Source organism: Homalodisca vitripennis, chromosome 2, assembly GCF_021130785.1.
Source record: "Homalodisca vitripennis isolate AUS2020 chromosome 2, UT_GWSS_2.1, whole genome shotgun sequence".
NCBI classification, from domain to species: Eukaryota; Metazoa; Arthropoda; class Insecta; order Hemiptera; family Cicadellidae; genus Homalodisca; species Homalodisca vitripennis.
Window position 1 is genome coordinate 130,759,378 of NC_060208.1, and position 25,525 is coordinate 130,784,902.

The 25,525-nt window shown below is 29.8% G+C and overlaps 2 protein-coding genes across 2 annotated transcripts in view; one reads left to right on the top strand and one right to left on the bottom strand.

The window, feature by feature from the left end:
- LOC124355807 (Down syndrome cell adhesion molecule-like protein Dscam2) overlaps window positions 1-25,525 on the top strand; it is a 487,821-nt gene that overhangs the window by 192,808 nt on the left and 269,488 nt on the right. Inside the window, exon 4 of the mRNA XM_046806962.1 lies at window positions 21,675-21,728. Coding sequence (XP_046662918.1) covers window positions 21,680-21,728 — 49 coding nt within the window. The 5' untranslated portion in view covers window positions 21,675-21,679. The remainder of the gene's footprint in view (window positions 1-21,674; window positions 21,729-25,525) is intronic.
- Window positions 17,532-20,993, bottom strand: LOC124354744 (NADH dehydrogenase [ubiquinone] iron-sulfur protein 4, mitochondrial-like). The gene is made up of 4 exons (XM_046805415.1): window positions 20,890-20,993; window positions 20,159-20,360; window positions 19,258-19,433; window positions 17,532-17,795 (listed from the first exon to the last, which is right to left on the bottom strand). The coding sequence occupies exons 1-4, from the start codon at window positions 20,916-20,918 to the stop codon at window positions 17,618-17,620; spliced, it is 585 nt and encodes a 194-aa protein (XP_046661371.1). The 5' UTR covers window positions 20,919-20,993; the 3' UTR covers window positions 17,532-17,617.

Here is a 25,525-nt window from a genome sequence, read left to right on the forward strand (position 1 = left end):
TAAGTAATAATTACATACAAAGTGCACAAGAATTAAAAATACAGAAAACTTAGTTAGAAAATTATAAGTTAAGGTTACCAAATCGAAAAATAGCAAACATAATTTTGAAAAGTAAGTTTTGTTACGATGGTGACGTTTCTCTACAGTTAGCGGAATGCTCTACCAACATTACAGTTAGCATAATAATGTATTTTATAAAGTGTAAGAACATCTTGAATCATGGCCATTGAAAATTTCCTTGAACGCAAATCGTTTAGGCAATTTGAATTTCATCTTAGACCTGCATTCTCATAAACTTTTATCTTAAATCAGAATTCTAAAAATATAATTCCCTAATCTTTACAAATATATAATCTTTATTTTATTCAGTATGACACGCTATTATGTTGTTGATTTGGTTTCAGAAGCCATATCCCAAACTACTTATAGAGTATTGCACACTTAACTAGGGATTATCTGTTCTCCATGAAACTATGTTTTAATTTAATATATTTATTACAAGTTATTAAAATGAAAACTATACATCGCATAACAATGTGTCCATTCTGTTTAGTAAACATAGCAGAATGATTGAAGGACGATGATCGTTTCTTTTACTCCTCCATTGTTTCGTTTAACTACAATAAGTTGCAGCTATAAACTCCATTTCTCTGAATTATAACCACACTAATTAGTGATATCACCACAATAGAATTCCAATTTGCCCGAATTAAAACCACAATTGTTCGCTCTCTTGTGCATTACCTTTTGCGTTTTATGAACACAATATGAATTGATTTCAAATAATTTAATATTGAAATATTTTCTTTTTATTCTGTACTAATTTAAATTGCTTACACACGTAAATGAGAAGTTAGTTATTGAATAAATAGAGATTATTACTAAAAACATTTTAGTATAACCTAATAAAGATGTATATGTAAAATAATTAAAAATACATATGTATTGTAGAAATCACTAATACTCATTAGCAATATGGAATATATTAAAATTATATTTAAAATAATCAATGATAAACTAATATTTTACAGATATAAGAAAATCCATTCTGTTCAAACACGAATTTTTTTAAACTCCCACAAAAGCAAAAGCTACAAGTAAATTGGGGCAGCGGTCAGGTCGTTTGTGACATCTTCCTTTAGCAGCCCTTATACAAAAAAATTTAAAACTTTACGGAAAAAATATTATTTTTCATACATGAAATATTTAGTTTATTGAAACTGAGAAGTCAGCTGAAAAAATTAATATGGTTCTTATACTTAATATTATAGAAAATAATATCAACCGTACATTTCTCATTTTTTCTAAACTTAGTCAAAATTAAATTAGATTTTTTTACCCAATAAAACATTAATAAGTTATGCATGCTATTTTCAACACATTTGGGAACTCTAAATTTGAATGTAAATTAAAACGGATTAATATTTTTAATCAATTAGATGTTTCAAATAATATATGGCTTGTACATAAACATTTACAAATTAAAAGTATCAAATACAAAGTCTATAAGGCACGACAGCGTTCGGCCAAAATTTGCCCGCTCGCTAAAAGCGTTACATACTTCAATTGAAACAAGCTGTCACAAATATATACGTAGGCCTATTTACTATCAATATGCTGCTTTTAAGAGAATCCTTTTTAACGTCCAACACTTACGTGTGGGGATGATAATCACGCTTTCCACAGACCGATACCATTTAATAAACGAATAAGTAAACCGATACAACGAAGTATCGAAGGACTCGTTATAACGTAATGCAATAGTTACCGCAAAGACAACAGACAGACAGCTGAACCATATTTAGGATATGTCCCTTAAATCAATACAGTTCTTCCTTTGAGTAAGAGAACAGATGTTGATTTCCTGTATTTTAAAGTACATAGACCATTTATATCACGAGTTCATGTACAGAGAGGGTGACGGATGGTATGCTCTTTGAACTTTTTATTCCATAATTAATAGGATTCTTCTTTGATCAAAAGGAACCTTCACACCCAGGTTTAAGTTTCTAGGAATTTTCTATTAAGAGTTATCGTACAAAAGAACAAATAGAACCAAGATATGCCAGAAGGATTGCCTAACTGGCTAATCTGGCAACTGAAGTTCTGCCTTATAATGTGTATACAGTTTTTAAATTTAGGTATTAGAGGAATTTTTTTATAACTAAATTTTGTGAAATATTATTCAATTAGCAATATCACCAGAGGGTAGAAACTCCAATATAATGTAAAAATTAATATTTAGTAATCAAACCCAACCAAAATATAATTAAAAGTACTTTATATTTATTAATACGTAGTATTAAATGAATCTCGTTCTGCCGCGTTTGATCTAATATTAATATAAATCTTAATAAATTAGGATTGTAATTTGATCCATTTCCCCTGTATCCACTAATGCTATACTATGTTAGAACATTTAATTTGTGAAGAAAGAAACGGTCATGGCCGTTTTTCTTCATTAATTAGTGGATGATCATATAACATTTAAATTATTTTATTTTATCTGACACATTTCTACACACTTTTCAAATTATTTTGAAAGACTAGTCCGATAAATCAACCATATTACTTAAATAGGTCTTTTAAGGATATTTTCAAATTGATAGCCTTCTACTTTAATTAGTTATTGGTCATAATCATACATTTATAGAATTTCAGATAAATGTAAAAACTATTATAGATATAACTATTCTAGCTAGACTGATTTCATCAAAGTAGTTATATTGTAATCTACTTAGTTATTTTGAATAAATAGTTGTATCAGTATTGAATAGTGTTGTCATCACTATTTACTCCCTACTGCCACTTTATATTAACGATATTGTTGCTTGCTACAATCTTGGAATTCATAAATACATATGAGTTCAAGATTATCATAGTTGCAGTTCAATGTTTTAATTGTTTTATAAAATGTACTTTACAACATACCTAAAATAATAACTGACCTGTTAGCAGTTATTAATTTGTTATTGCTCTAAAATAAAAATACAATAAAAATAAAAATTAACATTTCTAAAAAATAACATTTAACAATATTTTACGGAGTAAATAAAGTTTCTTCGTTATTAAATGTCGCAAGACTATATTAATATAACGTGCAATATAAAAAGGCCTAATATTTGGTGGGTTTGTTATCTACTTGTTTCGAATCGGATTACAAAAATAGAGAATAAGATAAACTAATTTTAATCAATCAATCGTAAGTACATATAATACTTTTCATACGCGTAAAATAAATGTTTAGCCTAAATATTTATTTTTAAGCTATAAACTGGTTTCAAAAGGAATGGTCGGGCATTATTTCAAGATATTCCTTCTATATATGATTTATATACTCATACTGTAACCTGAAGTAACGTTTACCACAATGTTATAAACTATAATTCTCATCTCTCAACTATGGGAATTTCCTGTAGTCTATGTTAAAAATAAGGTTTACTTTTATTTCGGAAATGTTGAGGTGTTATATCACTTCTAATAAACTAATATTTATCTTAAAATAAGTGCATCTTAGGACGAATGTATTTTTATCTCAAACAGCCGTTTTCCCCCATTGTGACAATAAGATTGTCAGACAATGATACCATGTAAAAAGGCCCTTTTAAGCCTTAAATACTAAGGATAATATTAACAACGATAATCCCTTAGTATTCTTTAAAACCTTGTAACACTGATGTAACAAAAATAAAATTTCACGTATTAATAGTAAAATTTATATTGAGTCTTCAGTCAGTTTTAGTCCCTGATTATTATGATGTTTTCTACTGATGAGTTATGATAATGTTGTCTGAAATAAAACAATGCTTCCTGTATAAAAAAGAAATCCTGGAGAGCTTTTATAGTTATATCGTTGTCCGTACATGTGCACGATAACTATTGATAGAATTAGTCAAGTAGAGCTGCAGCTTGGCAAATAAATGCCTCTTGCTCGAAGGAAGAGGATAAACTTGGTGTCAAATGGTCCGTTCCTCTCTTTGTCTGCCCATCATTTATTTTGTTCAAACGTACTGGCGGGTTTTTTAATACTCATTGTATAAGACTGGCGTATAACATAACTCAATGCTAACTAAACATGAACTATTTTATAATGTTTGAATATAAAAGCAAAATATATCACTACACTAGTAAATATTAACACTTGTGAAACGCTATTTCTATTAAATATACCTGAGTAAGCAATTGTGTGTTAGCTGGCAAAGTTATTTGTAAGCAAATGGAACGCAATACAAAGTTCGCTTGTGTTTAGAAACGAATATGAAATGGAGCTCGTTAAAGCAAGACCAATAGAGCTAATTAAAACCACTTATTGAAGTATCCAAGTACAGATGTTTGGTTTCTGTAATATTATTCAATCAGATATTACAATAACCTCATTGCCCATTGTTAGTACAAAACCAACATTGTACGGTTGTAATCACCTGGGATTCATTAATCCACCAACAATCTATAATTCGCATTGTTTACTGTAATTAAAATAATCAATATCTAGAATTCGTCTGTATATTGTGATATTTCTAATATTCCTAAATATTAATAATTCCTTTATTAATATTCCTTTATATTAAAACAGAATACTTAAAGCGAGAAACACAAACTGTGAAAGTATATACCCATACATCAGTAATGTTAATGGTGGATTGATTCTCAGCTATAACATACACTAATCAAATTGCGTGATTATATATAAATTGGGCAAGTATAAAATGTCCAGTACATGTGAGACCACTTGTTCAAACTAAACGGAAATTCAATTCATCAACAAACAGCTGACGCCTCTCACCTGTGACATGCTTCTTGCTCTGGTTGTGCAAGCGTACGTTTAAAGTGGTCGTACTCGCTTATGCTTTGACGGATTTCGTTGAATAAGGTACCGTTGGAATGGGTATAAAAATTAAGAAAATAGCTGGTAACTTTTATCTTTTATATATGAACAGATTTTTTATTTGACTTTCAAAACTTTTAATAGGCGCAATTTTGTTAATATTAAAGGAAATCGCATTTCCATTTATTTTTTTGATTGTTATTGATACCTATGTGCACATTTTAATAAATTCAACTTAGACATATTTTTTGACAACATTTAAAAATGGCAGCTAGCGGGTAAAAGGCACATACCTCAAGCTATGTTTACCTGTATAGGAGACTTTTGCTTGAAATAATAACTGCCAAAAAGGTTTTTGTCACCCTTTTGTGAACACTCTGTATTTAAGGGTCCAGGGTAACTAGACGCCAACATGACACCGCACAGAATAAGCGCGCTAAACAACACATCCGCATTAACCAGACACAACGAAAACTGGGTAAAAGTCAATATGGGTACTTCCTCTTGCAGCTCTACCCGTCATCAGGAAAAATGGCACAGAACGATGATGTATAGGTTGCCCAACGTATAAAAGAAAGCCGACTTATGCTTTGCGTTATTGATCTTGATCTTAGTCGTAGCATATATCAATTTTACTGCTTCTTTTAATGTTAACTGATTTAATGTTTTGAAGTTGTGGATTGCTTTAATATTTGTAATCTAAATGACTGACAGTAAATTTGCTAGTTGGATTTCCCTATAATTCTGAATAAAAAATATTATATTTCTAATTCAAATATTCAAATTCTAAAGTTCAAATAGAAACTTCACTAGTTTTTGGTGATCCTTAACATTTTTTCACGGCACATTGTAGAAAAAATATTTACAAAATTAAAATGTTCTCCTTTTTTACCACTTAATATATCTGACCTACTACTTTTGATTAAGGTAGATTTTGTTAAAAATAAATACCAGATAGGCCTACTCAAAACGAAAATCATCCAGTACATGTTAACATACAAACGTTATTCTGTTGTGATGTCAACCAGAGATATCACCAAAATAGAAATCCAATTTTACCTAATTAAAACGAGTACCAGAAACGCCCTTTATTTTTGTATTTTAAAACCGTGCATAATATTTGAATAGTAATATTAGAATTAATTATAACATTTCGTAAACATAGGTCAAATTATCTATTTCGTTTATTGTAAACAATTTAAAAACTTTCTCATGAAAAGGAAAACATGAGAATATGTTTTGAAAAGATTTCTTAATTAGACTTATCAGCCTAGTTTCATAAAATTTTATCAAACCCTAAAATTTAAGCCAAAGTTTTAACTGCTTTTTAAACATAAATTAATAATCACCAAAACAACAGTTTTGAGAGGAAGTGGTTTTCCTTACTATAAAGGGAAAAAATCAAAACAGTTCTTATCCAAATTTCTTGAGTAAACCGACAGATTCGTGTTAGCAAACAAAATAAAGTGAAAGCAAATACAACAGAACACGATGTTACTGAGTATTTCAAAGCGAGCATTCAGTACAGACGTATTACCAGTAAACCAATAGTGGTAATGAAGCAACTAACTGAGTGTTTACACATACAGGTAAAGTTATAGAGGTTTCTATGGCATAATTTAATCAGCGCATTGTTATATTTTAGATTGTTGAATGTAGCTATCTATATCCATGAGATTTATTTCATTACATAGACGCTTTTGTTAGTATTGTTTCATTGGTTATTACAAGCAAACATTTCTTTTACAAATAGTTGTATAGAACGTAGTATTTCACAAAGTATAAAAATAATATATGACTATAGTAGTAAAATTTAAAACATTTAATTCTTTAATATTATTAATGTTAGCTCATTTTAGCCATAGCTTACGTGACACATATTCATATGTCTACTTATCTATAAAAATAAAGCACATATATTTTGTATGAGTATCTTGGTAAATATCAAGTATAAGCTTTATTTACAAATAATAAATAATTCGTCTATAGTAAATGCTTACTGCTGTACAGTGGACTACAGGTTTAGTAGTGAACTGTAGTGAGATTGAGTCGAAGTTTCTAATGAACCGACATGAACCTAGAACTTAAAGCATTTATTGACGGAGGTTAGCTCGATATTTCTTCTATTAGGGAAGTGCCCCTAAATGAGAATCTCTCATTTCTTTTTTAGATTTTTATCATTTACGTACAACAGAAATGTACCCTTTTAAAGGATTTTAAAATTTTGCTATTTCATTATTTGTAGACATATTTTGTACTAGCTTCTTATAACCTAGTGTATATTTATTTCACGTATAACAGTTCATAATAAATATAAAATCCCTACTTTCACATGAAACCACTTTCGTCTCCTTAGAATCCTTGACCCACAAACCTGGAACAGTTTTCATTAGACACCTCTACGTTATATGTTATGGTTTAAACAACCGTGTTCGTACTTTCAAAGTTAAAGTGTTAAAACAGTTTTATTATACAAATAATGAACATTGCATAGTTTTTTAGTCACAAAAGAAGACAATGAATAAAAACACAAAAGATATTCACGGTTGTTACAGGATTATAAGATATGAAAAAACATACAACTTAGAAAGTATATATCCTTCAGTTTTATCAATAGCTGATAAAACTTGTGAAGGATAATTGGAATTCTCTCCTCCTATCATATCCTTTACACTGTAAGTCAAATAATGGCATTTTTGACTCATCATTGCTCATGTCATCTGAAGTGAGTGGGATCAGATACTGCATCATAAAATAATATTAAATTCTTTAAGGCTTGAAGTATAAAACAAACATATCTAAGGTTAATTTGCCAGGCTCTTTGATTTACACGGAGTTAGTATAAATCTGAACACTAATATAAATAAAAACTTTGTGTTTGTACAAATATCTTATAAAATCATCTAACTTTATACAGTTTCCATACAAAAGACTATTTACTTTAAGTTTTACAGAAAAAAAACGAGATGCATAAGGACTTAAGACCTTCACGGGCTTGCCTGAAGTAACTGTTGAACGATTTAGACTTATATGTATGTCATAATACTATATTTTGGTACAAGCTACAAATATTTATCCAGTAAAAAATCTTTTACTAGATATATGTTTGAGTAAGTTTATCAAATTTCGTCTTAATTTTTTAATTATTTAACCACGTTCTACTCAAGATTTAATTTTTGTTCGACTCATAATTATTTTATAAAGAGTCGACTGAACTATTATTTTAACAAACCAAATCACTTTCTAACCTTGCTATCCGTATAAAGTGATAAATGAGTAGGTGGTGACTATCATCCCGGACACATTCCTGTGGTTAATGAGGCATAAACTGTATATTGAATAAAGAGTCATATTTATGGCATGTAATAAATATTATGATACTATGTTGCTAGCTTAAACTAATTTAAATGAACCTGATCCTAAATAGTTGTATAACTAAATGTATGCCTCTCACATATACGCTTAATATACATGAGCCAAATCCCATTATGAATCATCAGATTTTTTACAACAATAACGATCAATTATCTTATGAATAAGTAATTATAGCCATGTAAAGACACTATCCAAGTTTGATTTCAGAAGTTTGTGTAGCTGCTGCGCCCCCAAATATACCAAACCGTTTAACTGTTGCAATCTTGGCATAGTTTCTGCCCAACTTGGATCTACTTGACAGTTTCATGAATATCTTGTCAAATTATTTCACAAATATTTTTAATGTTGTACTATTATAATACTATAATTTATCAATAGCTTAATTAAATAAATTATTACGTTAATCTATATCTAGCTTTTAGAGGCCCTTCATATGTGGTTCATTACGATGGACTTCGTAAATGGTGTGACTTCCGCAAGAAAGGAATGAGTTTCGTTTCTTAATAACGACATTAATTTCCTGGAACTATCATATATGTAGAATTTATCCATTATTTTTAACCAACTTAAGTATGAAAACTATGCGGGATAAGTTTTACCAGAGGAGTACTTGTAAATCTTTCAAGGCAGGACTTGCAGCTTTAGGGAACTGTTATGAACACGTAAACATAAGTTTTTTGCTATGAAAGTGAACAGTTATTAAGTATGAAACGCCTACGCCTTCAAAATAAAACTATGTAATAATGTTTTAAATCCTCTAGAAGAATAAATAAGAACTATTTAATACTTAATTTATAAACGAACAATAAGAAGGATCTGGTGGAATGTATCGATATACTATAACGATACAAAAATATTAAAAGGATTATATTTTAGTTACAGAACTATTACATGTATTACGTTCATTATGTATTAATATTAAAAAGTTATTTTGTGTTTTACATACCACTGATTTATGGGATATGCTCTGATATTACGTAGTAAAAACAGTATGAGGATTTAAGTTTAGAAAATTATTTCATCTTATTTCGTGATAATTTTGAATAAATTATATATTTATAATAACGTTATAAAAATCTGCGTATTAGGTATTTTAGGTCAAAAAAGATGTTTTAATGTGTTATAACGTAAATACTGATAGCGAATGACCCGGGTAATTCAATTTATTTATTTATCAAATTACATTGTTAATAATACCCGAATCATAAAAAACTACGCATAGCGAAACAATTTCATTTGCAAAGCTCAAATATCAAATAACATACATTAATTCGTAAACAAACCTTGTTTTATTACTGCAGTTCATAAAACAGTGTGTCAACACTTAACTCTTTTACAGCTTTTCAATTTGGGATCCATTCATGTTGCAGTCAACTGCGACACAGTTGAATGTAATACTGTAGAAAACTCTAAAATATTGTATTTTTCATTTTTCTCATTATGAAGTCTTCGAACAATGAAGAACAACATATTGCCTCCACTAGTAACGCCATTATAGCATTAAGCAATTACGAATTGAACAAATAATTATCGGTGAAAACATTAATAAAATATGACATATGTGTTAATTTCATTCATAGCTACTATTAACATATAGAAATAGAGATGAAGTATGATCTCAAAGTACAAATAAAGTATTATTTGCACTTTGTCTACAAAGAAACTTGTAGTACGAGAAAGCTACACAAGAAGTTTTGTACTTCTAAACAGTCACTAATTATTACCGCTGATCAATAACTAAAAATATATAAAATACAAACTGGATCTGCATGATAATGAATAGCATTTACTAAAAATGATTCCCAAAACACTGTACCAATCCTCTAATTATTTCTGAGCCGAAGAAAAGCCATAAAATATTCAATTTTTCTAAAATATAATAAGTATCCAAACATTAACTAATTTGTATTTTTCACATTCAAATGTTTAATTTGAGAACGGCTTGTTGTATTAAATTGAAATTGAATATGTACTTTGTATACAAAAGGTTTAATTACAGAGACAAGCTGTCACAGGCTTTATTTTCAAAATGGTGGCTTCTTAAAAGCTTTGTACTTAAATGTCCTACAAACGATATATTATAACAAAAATTAAATTATATTAACTTAAACACGTCATTTACAAATCCAACGATAACATTTTTAAGAAATTCGGATTATATTACGGAATAGGGATATACGAAACAATACCAAGTTTCGTTATGTGATAACACCGCTGATATGTGAATCAAAGTAATCAGCTGATGATTTACTTTTAGCCGCTCTAATCAGTTGATTATATTATATTGTTTGATTGTGATCATAGTATCCTTACAAATTGTATTTAGATGTCTTTTGACCTAATATCAAACAATTTTTAGAATAAAAATTGAGAAATAAATTAGTAAAATAGTACTATGTTTTCATATTAAATCAAATTATGCCCACCGCTGAAGAGTTTCAGTTCAGTATTAAACGAGCGATGTTCCACACTCTCAATGCAACTGTAAGTTTGATTCCACATCTTAAACTGTGCCTCTAGAGTTAGCCGAGAATTTCAATATTCTATTTTAGTATCCTTTTTTAAATTAAAAAAATACAGAAGTTAAATCGGAGGATACATAATCTTTAAGTAGTAATATGTACTGAAGACCATTACATTTTCATCTGCAATGAAGTGGACAAGTTCGGTCGGCTTAATTAGCTGTAAACTAGGGATACCTCCAGATAACCAGAGTAATAATTCATCCACAAGTAATGGGTAGTGGGCAAAATTATATGAGGCTCAGTGCATTTCGACTTGTTAGCGTTAACATTGCTACCTGTTTGGTTTCATGACATCGGGTTTACTTTATTAATGTAATTACTCCAATTAAAATTTAAATTATATTTTATTAACAATATGGAAACGTAAAATGATAATCAGCTCTCTTGCAGCAGGTCAAAATCATTTTTTTATATACTTGGATAAAGTTTGAAAGTACAGGACGCTAAATAACGCGTCATTTAGGAAGGCATTTAATAACTATTTGCACAACGAAAATTATTATCTGATGGTAAAGAATCATTAGACCCTTGTTTGACTCGTAACACCACAGTTAGTGCTTTCGAGAAAACCTTTGGGTCTAGACGCTTATTTGGTAAGAGGACTACCCTGTTCTGAGATTACCTGTGAGGCGGCCATGAACTAACTGATTATGTTAAAGTTCGTTATTCTTTAGAGGTTCAGTTCAAGGTCACTTATATTGTGTTTTTATAAGAATAATACAAAGATACGTAATTGTCTTTTGTAACATTGCTTTACTTATTCACCAATAGAGGAAATTCCCATTAGAACGCTCAGATACTCAAACATGCCCTTACACTTCCAGAAATGGACAATAACGAACAAGCATCATTCAGATAAGATATTTTTAAATCTATCTGGCTTTTCTGCCGGATTGTTGGCAAAAAGAGAAACGTCGGCCTCCTGAGTTTTTATGCTTCAATAACGCTCAGCCGAATTCAATGGTTAGACATGCACCTCGAGTTCGATCATTCATTTCTATCTATACATGAAGTATCATGCAATATTAACAGTTTTAAAGATGAAGTCTTTCTCGTGATATATTTCCACATGATATATTCATATTTTTCTTCATTGAGTAAGGTTTCACTGTATTGTAGAAGAAAACATAAATCCAAATCGTTTATCATATGTTATATATCATATATTATAATGTTTATTATTTAAAAAAACGTAAACATTTTATAATTTGTGAAGTGCCTGATGTTGGAATCTTTGATTCCGAAAGGCCTTGCACAAAATAAAAGTTATATTGGAAAACGTTTTATTCATTTATACTAGTGATAGTACAATAAATTTCATTGTATTGTTTAGATAAAAAAGTTTCATGGGGATAGGGAAGGTTACAAGGCAAAAGTGTACTAAAGTAACATTTAAGACGGATTTTATAACACATCTAATGTTTTTCTCTAATAATAGCAATGCCAAGTATTGTTACCCAATATGATTCTACTCAGTATGTTTACAGGCTACCCAAAAGCCAAGTGTTAAAATATTCAGTAGCTTTCAGCCAAATCCCATGGTGTGACATGTATTATTAGCTAAATTATCGTCGCTAATTCTTTATTCTAAATTTAGAAATGAAGCTTCATGCAAACTTACAAGTCCTACTTATAGGTAAGTATAGTCAACCTATAGGTATATTAACTTTCGAGGTCTCACTCAATAACTGTTTTCGAAGGTTTCGAGTTGTAGGCTTCGCTGAAGCTCAGTACAATATATTGCCTTTCAGTAATATTTATCAATACCAACATTCGCAGTGTAAATATCTTATATACATGTTTGACAACGGAAAGAAAACATCATTATTCAATATTGAAATATATTTATTGTTTGCATACGTAATGCTAATAACTTTTGTGTGTAACAACAATCAGAAGCAAAACGGTATTCAACATTTTCACTAAAATATTTTTTTATAAACACAGTAAAACCAAAATAATAAGATTATCAAGATAATTTGAGAAACGTTTTTGTTATCAAGGGACGCTTGCAGCGTTATTAAGGTTGTAAATACTTAACATCCTATGGGAAGTTACAATAGTTTTTCTAGTATTACTCTGCAGCCTTTTGGATCCATCTTTAATAATAGATTTTGTTACAAACAATACATTTTACTACAATATTGTACAGTACATTATTTTTATAACAGGTTTAATAATTGAATCTCATATATAACAGAAAGCGTATTTCATTATTCAACGCTACAGTAAGGAAAAATAATAGTTTAATACTGATAAATGAACTATTAAATGAAGATTATTAAAAGTTACTTATATCATTGTTGCATTTTTAATGGAAAAGATATATTAAAACAACCCAAAATTTGGTTACGGTAATGTTGATGATGTCTTTTGTGTATGGGAAAATAAAATTAACATCCAAGACGAATTTTTAAAAACACATCAATTCAATTAGACCATCGATAAAATTTACTATTGAAAATGAAGTTAACAGTGAAATTCCATTTCTTGATATTTTGATAACAAAAACAAAAGAAAACACAATTAAAACAACATTATTTTACAAGAAGACTTTCAGTAGACAGTACCTTAATTATAACTCAAATCATCCTCAACATGTAAAAATTGGATTAGTACAAAATTTGTTTCCAGAAGATTAATACTTTGGTAACTGATAACAAAAAGATTTTAGGAGAAAAATTATACTACAGAACTTTTGATTAAAAACAACTACCCTCCATCCAATTATTGAACGAGCTAAGGCTTAAAACAAAAGTTGCAAGCAAATTACCAAAAAGAACAATCCTACAATATCTCACTACCGTAACTATACCTTATGTAAAAGGAACATCAGAAAAAATTCGTAGGATAAATTATAAAAAAAAATTTAACATCCGCACTGTTTTTTTAAGTCCCAAAATAATATAAGAAGCTACTTGACAAAATTAAAACCGAAAAACAAACATCAAGAAACCAAGAATGTGATATATAAAATTGACTGTGGTTGCAACAAGACGTATAATCGGCCAAACATCAAGACCTGTGGAAATGAGAGTAAAAAAAACATATAATTATAAAAAAGAAAACATTGAAAAATCTAAATTAGTTGAACATGCATAAAGGAAAAACCATCATATAAATTTTGAATCGTCCTAGTATAGTGTTTTAAAGAATCTTTCCTGGACTAAAAGAAATAAAATTGAAAGTGCGTGTATGACAGTTTTAAAAGATAATTGTAGTTTCCCAACCTTCCGTAAATTTCAGTGATATTTTGTATATTCAATCTAGAAAAAAAGAAATCCATTCCAAAATTATGAATTGCAAACCATATTTTTTCTACATAATTCTTTTATAATTTATTAGTTTTTTGGTCTTTACAGTTAGTAAATTTTAAATTCTATTTCTATTTTATCATATGTTTATTCTATTTTCACATATGTTTTTTTCTGTAAACAATGTCAATGATCAAACTGCCCTTAATGCCTTTAACCGGCCGAAAGCGTATTTTAATAAATTTTATGTGGAAGTATACAAAAAATGTCTTTTCCATTAAAACCAACTTACTTCCACCAAGGATACAAAGCAGAAAAATCATTGTTGCAGCTGAAGTACTGTAACACCGTATTATGTTAAATCGTATATAGAATATAGATCCCCACACAGTTAGCACAACAACCACGGAACCACAACTGAATAGTTAGTGTTACACAGACTGCTGTAAATTCACAATATTCTAATACAATATAGGGCAGGAGGGAGGTTTTATATCTCGACCTGTACCAGAGACGTCGTCTCCCTTACAATACGTGTCACTGGGCATGGAGTATCAACGAATAGGGAGAACTCGGGTTATAAAGGTTCCAATATGTGAAACAATGTACTACCGTGGTTAACCTAGTACTGTAAAAGTTCAGTTATAGAAAAAATTGCTATACCTAGAGTTTTAATCTGAATTATTATAAAAGTCCGTTCTATGATGAATAGAAATCAAAATCAAGTCGTAGTACTAAAGTACTTTTTACTTTAGTCATTATGGAATAGTCTACTGTATAAATGTTTTAGTAATATATTTTGCAAAATTGGGCTTTGTATCAATTCATGTTGTACCATAAGTACCACCACACTACAGTACTTTCAAATGGAAGTGGGAATATGCAATTGAATCCTATCAAAAAATTCCAGCCCCTGAGTACATACATGAAAGCACATAACATGAGTTGATCTAGCCCTTCCTTCAGGTGACTCAATGCTATGCTTTTATAGGTCACATACTATAAAATGTCCACTTTTTATTTGATTTCCCCCCTTTTTGTCCATATAAATTCTGAAGATGTAGTGAGACATAACCTGTTTATTATATTACCCATTCCAATGCGTTTTTCTTCTGTTTCTCTCAATAGCAACTTATATGAACATGTTACAGCATGTAAAAATAATTTTGAAATATTTCCTAATCGTCAGTATAATGCTATAAATACACTAATAATAGGACTTCAATATCAGTGGATTAAAACAGTTTGAAGTGATCATCACCAAGTAAATTTAGAAATTCTGTGGCTACAGCGTAAATTATAAATATACATATTAGTATCCATAACCTTATATATTAGGAAAGTTCATGTTTGGTGATCAGGTAAAAAGTATTCTTAATCCCCATTGTGACACACTTCGATCTCTAGTAATCGGTTTTAACATAAAAGTACAGCGGATCGAATGCTGTTGTTAATATTTCCCTAGAAAACTCAAGATTGAAAAGATTTTAATTTTTTGGATTTATTGTACCGTTTGGGGGTAACTTATTTGTCACGAATACAAGGTCAATATGGTTGTAATTTTAATATTATGGTAAGTGATCTAACACTAGCGTATCATTAAAAGAAAGGAAAACACAAAAGGAGGGTAGTATTGTTTCTATCTGGAAATGTACGAGTACATTCAGAAGAAGGAGTATTGTTGTCAGAAGGGGACCCAGAGATACAAAAGGCCCTTATTTTTCGTGCCCCCCCCCTCCCCCCAACAATAGCAATACATTATTGGAAGTCTACCAGTTTTGGATATACTATAATAATGGCAAATAGATTTCATAGCTTTAATATTGATTACTAATTCCATTTATTGTTTTTAACAACTTCTTAAAATTTAAGTGTTGAAATTAAATTTATTTGGTTAAAAACTAAACAAATTAAAGAAAACAGGATTCATCCAGACATTTTCCTACGTTCAGTAATGTAAACATTCAGTTACACTAAGTTCGAGATCTGCAAATCAGATCATTTCCTAAGGTAGGTATTTTGACATGCAACAAAAATCTAGATTACAGAGATGCAAATCATACCGAAGTGTTCTGACACGCTTAAGTCAGGAATCATAAAATTGATATAGTGATATAGATTGAAATAGTGTGTCAGCTTCATGCACACAATCTCTATAGCATGCACTTAATAAAAATGAAACACTAGTTATTGCAACTGAACTAAAGTAGACAGGTTAAAATACGTTGGACTGAATGACCAACTGATTGCTTAGTTTTTAGCCCTGTGTACTTACACATCTAGTCCTTTCCAAAGCATATATCTCAATTCAATAAAAGTTGTATTGAAATATGAGTTAATGTAATATCCAGGTTTTCGTATACAATTCAAAGCGTAATACTAATGACTTGTAGGCTAGTACGCTATTCATAAAGTGATTATTTCTGGATGTCTCAACTGGCTTTGCGTCTAAAAGGTAACTCATTAAAAGTTTCAATGGTATGTATTTGTAAGGCGTGTTTCGAGCTAAACAAGCTTATTAGGAAGAAATTAGATGTAGTATATGACTATAAACAGCACAGTGCGTTGTGCGCTGGGCAAATAATTACACATTAAATATATGTAGTTATGACTTTGACCATCTTCAAAATTATTGAATAAAAGTAGTGATTAGTATAAAAAGCAATTCAGAAGGAAGCAATCCACATGATGAGTAAGGAACATACATCGAAGGCGACCCAAGTGGCTATTGGTTTCCCAAAATGGAAATTTGGGTTACAGTCTATAAACCAAGACGATGCTATATATAGGGTTCCTTGGTACAAGTTCACCTCCTGAAGTTTTGTTTATGTGTTACGCTATTTATCTTGATATATTGTGTGGAAAATTTAACACTGTGAAGAAAAGTCTATTGTTATATTTTAAAGCGATCTTGAACGTCAATATACAAAGTTTGTAAAACTAAATATACATACAGTAAAAATTATCGATTTGAATCTGTTACACGTTCTAACAAGGTATTTACGCCTCTTAAAGTTATTGCCTGAATTCCTATTGTAAAGTATTACTAACAATTAGGCTTATAACAGTATTAATGTATTATTGTTGATTACCTATTATTATTATTACTACTATAATTTTGTAAATATAATACACTGCAACTAACAATGATAAACCAACTAAACTTACAATATAAGAAAAATCCTTTCTTGAAATGTAATACTATATTTCATTTCGGTGAACTCTTTTGCATACAAAAAGAAGTCATTTGGAGTTAGTAAGAGTTCATCTGCTCTATATTTTACGTGTTGCAGACAATAATATTCTATATAATTAAGAAGAAAGAATATTATAGGGACGTAAAAGGAGTGTAAAATGGTTAGGAATGTTAATAGGAACGGCAATATTACCGTGACGTATGAAGAAAATCCTACATGATATATGCTAAAAGCTACTAATAATTGGTTTCAATTCAAATATACGGTATTAATGGCAACTTTTCATTATACAAATATTAATACAATACTTACATATTAATGTATTTAAATGTATTCTTTTATTGGATAATGAATATTGAAAAATTAAACGTCAGGATTTAATGCAAATCAAGCAATTATAAATCCAAGTAGAAAGTACCAGTTCATATTTGATTTTGTGATTTATTTTGTTGAAACCCGCGTCCTCTTCTTCCAAGTAAAGTTGTCACTGTACGACTTTTTAAATTTTTTCTTTACGAGTGGTTTTTCATGGACCCATCGAAAACCTTGTCTTTCTGCAAAGCAAATTGCTGCGCACATACTAGGAAAAACCATGTGAAAGTTGGATAGGCTATCACCACTGGAAAACATTTACCTGGTAGTTAGTAATAAAATATAAACGTACTAGAATATAGATAAAAATAAGCATCTTGTTTTAATGAGGCTTTTTAGTGACTCAGTTTGTTGAAGCCTCAACAAGACCTTTCCTACCAATTTAAATTGATCTCAGATTAGTATCTCTTAACAATATGGCCAATATAATATTAAATACAGCATGAATATCTAGTCCCTAAGATTACGTCATACGTTTGGTGTCATACATTTTCTAGTTCACAACACTCAAAATTACGTACACATTTAAGTCTTTCAATATGTTTCTTCTTCACTGTGGAGAGCCACCTTTAGTCAACATGTTGAACTGAAAATGCCAAGTACACTCATCCGTCTGTACAGTTGAGTTGAATGGTGTGTTGCTTTAACAACCAATATAAAGAACGTTAGTCAATATGGCTTTTTATAGCGGTCTTTATCACTGAGTTTTGTCAATTTAAAGGTATTTCATAGTAAATTTTGAAAGTTTTGGTTTAACATATTTTTTTAGTGAAGTAAAATTCGTACTCGATTGTGAATTTACCTTTTTATAAGTTTTACCTTTTTATCAATCTTCATTTCTAAAAACAATTCGTGGAAACTCTTCTAATCATGTGGAAAAGCAATAGTTGAGTTATAACTTCAACTTGGACAGGGAATAAAAAACCTCTAATAATGGTTATATATTGTTTAATTGTTAATCTGAAGTAAATAAAAACTTACACATAAGCAGCATAAGGCTTAAAATACTATACGTTTACAAGCAGCAATACTATACGGATCAATAAACTAAATTATGTAAAGAACATTAATGATTAAATACTTTATTCTTTATCCTAATTTTTTTGCACAATTAACTTTTTTATAAGGAAATTTAAAAACGCAAGTGACCACAGCTTACCCCTAGATCTCTATCGTCATTTGTAACATAGTAATTTATAATGCAATGAGGGGTATATCATTTGTTTATCTATGCTTCACGTTACAACCAAATATCCAGTTTTGGAAACTGAATTAAAAAAACAATATCAGGCTTTTTACTCATCCTATGTGCTTAAACACACAAAATAGAAAATTTGTTAATCAATACAGTATATCTTGAGTCCCTGGATCAGGAACCTACAAAATCAACCAAACTCTTCACTTTATCAGTAAATCCTTGGAAAGGACAGCAAACCAGACGATCCCTAGCTCTAACACCTAACACATTTGGTTGAAATCCAGAGATCTTGTGGACGAAGTCTTTAAGAATGAAGTAGAAAATTGGATAGGAAACTTAGCACCAGATTATCTCGTCTGAAATAATTTCTCATTATGCAAATCAGCGGTACGTTCAAATACCTCAAAAGGTTGATATCACGGTTTAATTTTCTATACGTCACTGTGCTTTGAGTTAGAAAGTGCCCGAAAAATTAATCACTATTATTCCACTAAAACTCACAAACTCGTACCTGGAACACCAGCCCATGGTTGGATTCTCCCAGCGCTGCTCAGTGCCGAAGTCCATGATCCAGTCCATCGTATTGTGTATTCCTTGCTGCATAACGTTCTTGGACCGCTGGTATATCCGGGCAACTCGTCGCTTCCGATACTCTTCCGGCATGTCCCCCAGCACCTTCAGGTTTTCCTTCAAGTTCAATGTGCATTGATGAATGTATACTACTTTATTTAGGTTAATACTTTTAAAATACTTAATGTTGTGTGTGATAACAAATAAAGGCAAACCAATGATGAATTAGACACAATTCCGATTGTATTTTTGTCTTTAACAATTTTTTTTATATAATGTTAAATGTATAAAAAATATATTACTATACTTTCAGATCCCAGATACTTAAAAATACGTTTTTCTTATAAATTTACGTAACGTATAAAATAACACAACTAGTGCCTAAATAATCTATAATAACTTGGTAATGTATCTTTTTACAATTAATTAATTTATTATCAATGCTTAAGCTTCATGTTCTGGTTCATACAACTAGGCAGTTATGTTTGTCCATTTACAGAAAAAAATAAAAACCATTTTACGTTTGCTTTATGTATCCTTAAAAGTATGTATAATCATTATTTTTTTTATTTTATGGATCACGTGGGTATGTTTAAAAAAATGTTGTAAACAAACCTGTTATATTTTTCTCTCCTCTTCCTTTTTAGGTGGAGTTTAATAAACTAAGAAATAAGTAGTTGAATTTATTGGAAGCTACTTTAAACTGAACACCCAACTTTTCTAATTGTTGAGATATAAAATTGTAATATATTAAAACCGTTCAAACGGTATGAATATAAACAGTTTATAGTTTTATTACTTTAAATATTACTTTATATAGTATATACTTAAGGTTCACTTACAAGGTCTATAGGAACATCAATCTCTTCAATTTTTCTCTTTCCTTCAATTGCCTCTTGAAGATCTTTAATTGGTGGATCTTTAAGTGCAAGCAAGTTCTTGGATTTTGGTTGGTTTTCTTCTTCCTTAGATTTACACTTTAATTTCTTTTTAGGTTTTGACTTAGCTTGTTTGCTGTAGAATGACACATTTGAAAATGTGATCCTGAAACATTTAATGAAACGTCATTTATTATGTATTAGAATGTTACAAACTATTATAATGCACTTGCAAAAATACTGATGGAAAGTCCTATTTTCAGGGAGTAAATGTATAAATACAGTTAACAAATTATATATTAAAAGCATTAAACGAAACATTTAACTAATTTTCATATTCTTGTTGAAAACAAGTTAACTATAACCAGTCTCTTGTAGAAGTGTATTCAGCGATCCGTTTTTAAATTCAGTCTCTGGTACGCTACTTTCGCATGCTAAAAAATAACGATCTAAGCTTTATGTATTGTCCTAAATGGTTCCAGTTTATAGGCTCAGAACTCAAACACCGATATCTATAAAAACATTTAAATAAAAAATTGGTTGAAATTAATGTATTCAACCCTAGCAATTTCAGTATAACACACGCCAATAAAACTAGAATTTTTGTTTTACGCGGCGTGTGGTATTGCAAACCGATTGAATCAGACATTAACTTTTAATTTGACATACTGATCTATGTAACTTGAAATTCTTACATTTTATACAGTGATATTGTTTTAATCATGATTTTATAGACAAATGCATCGATAGAAAACTAAATAAAATTTAAATTATTCCTAGTGTAAAAATGAATTTCAAGATAACCATGGTTACAATATGACAATGGCGTATTTGTGTGTTTAAAACACAATTTTAAAAGAATTTTAAATTGATACTTGAAAATGTAATCTTTATGAGCACGATCTACTATTGAAATTTGAATTTCCATATTAAGATTAGTCATTGTTTGAATGCAATAACTTACTACTGACAATGATTACGAGGATGAAGCTAAGACTTCATTAAAAGATAACGGCTTGGGTAACAATGTTAACTCCCGGCACAAAAGGTTCAGAGTGGTTAGTCGGCGACAATGGGCCCAAGTTGCTTGCAAGAAACTTTTGCCTGTAATCTAACTGAGGCGGCTTTTAAGGCGTCATGTCTTTCGAAGTTTGATTAAAAGTTTTCATTGTGTGACAAAATTTGGGATAAGAATTCAGTTTACATCTCCTGAAGTATTGCAATCTCAGAACAAGTCATAAGTACAGTTGTATACACATGTTTAATTGTTCTGGATGTTTACTATACCTTTTGCACACCATGTTTTGGGTTTTATATGTAGAATAAATAGGTAATAATATTGATAATGTTGCATTATATTTTACAATGATATTTTATTACCATGTTTACGATTATATTCCTAAGATATTTAATTAACTATTTGTATATACAAAAGCTCAAGAAATGTTAGGTAATTCTTACGTTGTTTGTTTTGTTTCAGAATAAATGGCAACATTCTTCCTGTTATTTACTGCACTGTTCTGCATAATCTCTGGTAAGTTATCAACATAAACACTATATTTTACACGGTTTGATTTCAGCTGCATATTAGTAACAATATTTAATATTTATTTAGAATTAGTTTTAAACGTGATTTTACAATAGAAAATTTTACTTAAGTAATGATTACTTAAGTTTACACATCTTGGTTTCTAAAAATATATGGGTTTTACTTGAAAGTATTGCGTCATTATCTAGAGTGTTATTATTGTAAACTGCATGCAAAACGTAGTGGAAATAAATGTAAGAGTAGAAGACATTTTTAAGTTAATTTAAATATTATTGCAATAAAGATGTTAGTACAAACTATTCCTTATAATTTTTTTCAGTTTTCTAATATGAGTTCCATTGTAATAATTTAATTTGGCACATTTTAAGTATAACTGTCATTGAGGAACGTATTAAACTGTAAGATCATATCATATGCTACTGGACTATATACTATAAATATTGTGCTTAAGGAATAAATCGTTACTACGGTTTGATTTTCTTCAATTATTAAAAATATATTGTATTAAAATTCTAAAAATTTTAAGTTAAATTAATCTCCTTTCATTGATGACGTACCATTACGTATGCAGAACATTTTACTCAGAGGGGTGTTGGGTTGTGGAGCCAGTTCATGAAATGGGAGAGTTTTAGTAAAATGAATGTGAATATAGTAAAATTATCTTTTGCTCTATAACTTGTTTGGATGGAAAGGTATTTAAATAAACATTGACAGCTATGACAGTGGTAAACTTATATATTAATCAGCATTGAGAACTGACTGGGGACGTACTAAACCAGACTGCAGTATATAAAATAAAATGCAATGAATGTCCCTAGGGCAAACAGGTCAGTCATTCAGACAAAGATTTTAGGAAAACCTTCCCAATGTCAAATTAAACAAAGAAAGTTCTATTCTTTCCCTACATTTAATGGATGAAAGTCACAACATGATTGAGATAGAAAAAGTTGTTAGAAATGGCCACTTTATCATCAACTTCGGAGGAGTATAACATTAATTTTATTTTATGTGAATGTTGTGATGATATTGTTGTGTAAGTGATAGTTATTTGTGTGTGTGTGTGTGTGTGTGTGTGGACGCGCGCGCGCTTGTAGTGTGATACTAAATTTATGATGAAGCGATAATTGGATACGAAGTTTTGACTATGAAGGAAAGCCTTCGAAACCGAGCGGAAGGAAAGCTGGTAGATCACCCCTATATTTTAGTCACCATGGTTCAGAGAGCGATCCCAAGGAATAGATATGCACCATTTAGAATGTGTTATAGATTAGATAGGAGTAAATGTTCATAAAAGATCTCAACACGCTAAATTAACTCTATCAAAAGTTGTCGTTATAGTACACAGTTACACACATAAGCAGAGACATGGGAGTTATTATCAACTTTTTCTTAGTTATTATCAACTATTTATTCATCAACTGGTGGGAGATACTGCACCTGGCCAGTAAACCTTATGGTGACTACTTTTAAATAAAAGAATCCATTTTAATGAGATAATCCTTTCGATTAATAATTTTTTTGTAACATTTTCTTTCTATTTTCTATACAAACAACAAAGATGCAAAAACTTTATTTTGTAACAAAATATAATTTGAGTCAACAAAAATGAAAATAAATAAAATTGCATTGACTTTCTAAAGTGAGTACTATATTAGGAATAAGTAAACACTCGCATAGTCTATTATGAAAATTTGCATATTATTGCTCTTTCACCCAGGTCTTAGAGCTATGTCCCAAATTGGTATTCAAAAAGTTAAATTAAAATCAATAAATCATTTGAACGTACAGGTAGGCAAGAAAGTGAATAAATAATTACTTCTGTACAACTAGTTACTTCTGTATATACATTTTGATACGCAAATGATGTAATACATTTATATATCTGATCAAAGTTATGTATCAATGTGTTGATAAGCTACTGAAAAAGTCATATGATTCACATTCTTTTTATTATTATATGGTTTTCTCGTTGCCGCCATGGTTACCCATAAGACCAATACGTGGTAGTAGAGGAAATGTTTGATATCAAGTTTCAATCGCCTAAAGCAGTGAATATACAAAATCTATACACAGTGTTCAATATCAAGTACACAATAATTAATATGCAGTAATACGTAACACATGCACAGATAATAAAATCAACTCATTGATTAATTCCCATAAATTGTTTGTATGTATAATATAAATATAGATGTATACATGTATAAAGGATGTGTTTAACTGTGTGCCCCGTACTGTTATCCATATAACTTTAGATAGTGATTCCGGGCTACCGAAACTATGTTGAATAGTAATACTTCATGTGTAATTTTATTCAGTTTAAATTATATTTATTTGATTTATTATAATATTTTATATTTAATCTGTATGTTGTTTCTTTTAAAAATCCAGCTTTCTTGAAAGTTATTAAAAACTAAGATAATGATTAATGTACCTATATCCAAGAACGAATGAAAGCAAACATATATTACAACACCACATTTACATTAAAAAAATCCAACTTCTAATATGATGAATATGATATGGCGGCCGAAAATATTACTTAAACACAACAACAATGATTAGTGGCAGTTCATATATATATATATATATATATATACTTCTACTTTTAGAACTTCTGAATAGGTACTTTAGTATAATGAAAAGCCATAATTTTACCCAACCGGCCTTGAAGAAACTTTCATTACAGAAATGAGTGAGATAACAACATAATTTTAATTTGTGGTCTAACTGTTATTGCCTCAGGAGGAAAGAAGGAAAGAGAAGTTATTTACGCAGAAAAGCTTTTACCTAGAACAATTACTCTGCCGCATTGACTAATGACGGTGGAACAAGGATTGTTACTTTCTGGAATCAAAATTAATGATCTTAAAAGTTTTCTTATTCATAATGATAAAACTTTATTATATGGTTAGAAAATAGAACTGTACAGATACAAAGTTTTTCCTTCATTAGTAATATAAGTGAAAATGTATCCTTAAATAATAAAAAATGGCTGATTGTTCATTCGTTTATTAGAAAAAAATTAATATACGTAATAAATGGAGACATAACGTTATCATCATAAGCTACGTATTTTTACATGGAAAAGCTAAAGAAAATATTAATATCAAATACCGTTGATAAATGTCCAAGGAATGGAGCTCACAAATACACCAGCGAAATACCTCCTGAGGCTCATTATTTTATTGACTGCTATATTAAAGAATATTTGGAATTCCTTAAACAACAAATTCCTTCATTGTTTTTTTCCTCCATTGGAACTTTATAAATTACAAGAAACTAAATAAAAAAGCATCTTCTACATTACAGTCTTGGACAATATTCGGTTAGCAATCAAGTAAAAATATACTATCTTAGTATTACAAGTGTTTTGATTACAGATTGATATAGACAATAAAAATATTGAAAGGGTAATATGAATTTGGACATTTGCCATTGTTATATGTTACAAAATGTATAACAGTTCGTTTTAAGGGTTAAAACCTCTCCTCTTCGTCTGATGTAAGAAATGTATTTTATGAAAGAGTACTTAAAAGCCTACAACGTGCCACAATAAACTGCTACTATTAAATGGTTACTTTTCTAGTGGCAGTTCAAGATGTGGATACCTCTAGAATTTATCCATTTCACTGTCTTTGCGTTAACACTACCGGTGGCTATGAAAAGTTCAGAAGTACGTTCCCTACATTTTTCAGCTTGTCCGGCAAATAAGTCACCCTATCACTGGATGTGATGTAACAGCTAACGAGAGAGACTTCATCGCTACTCACCCAAAGGAA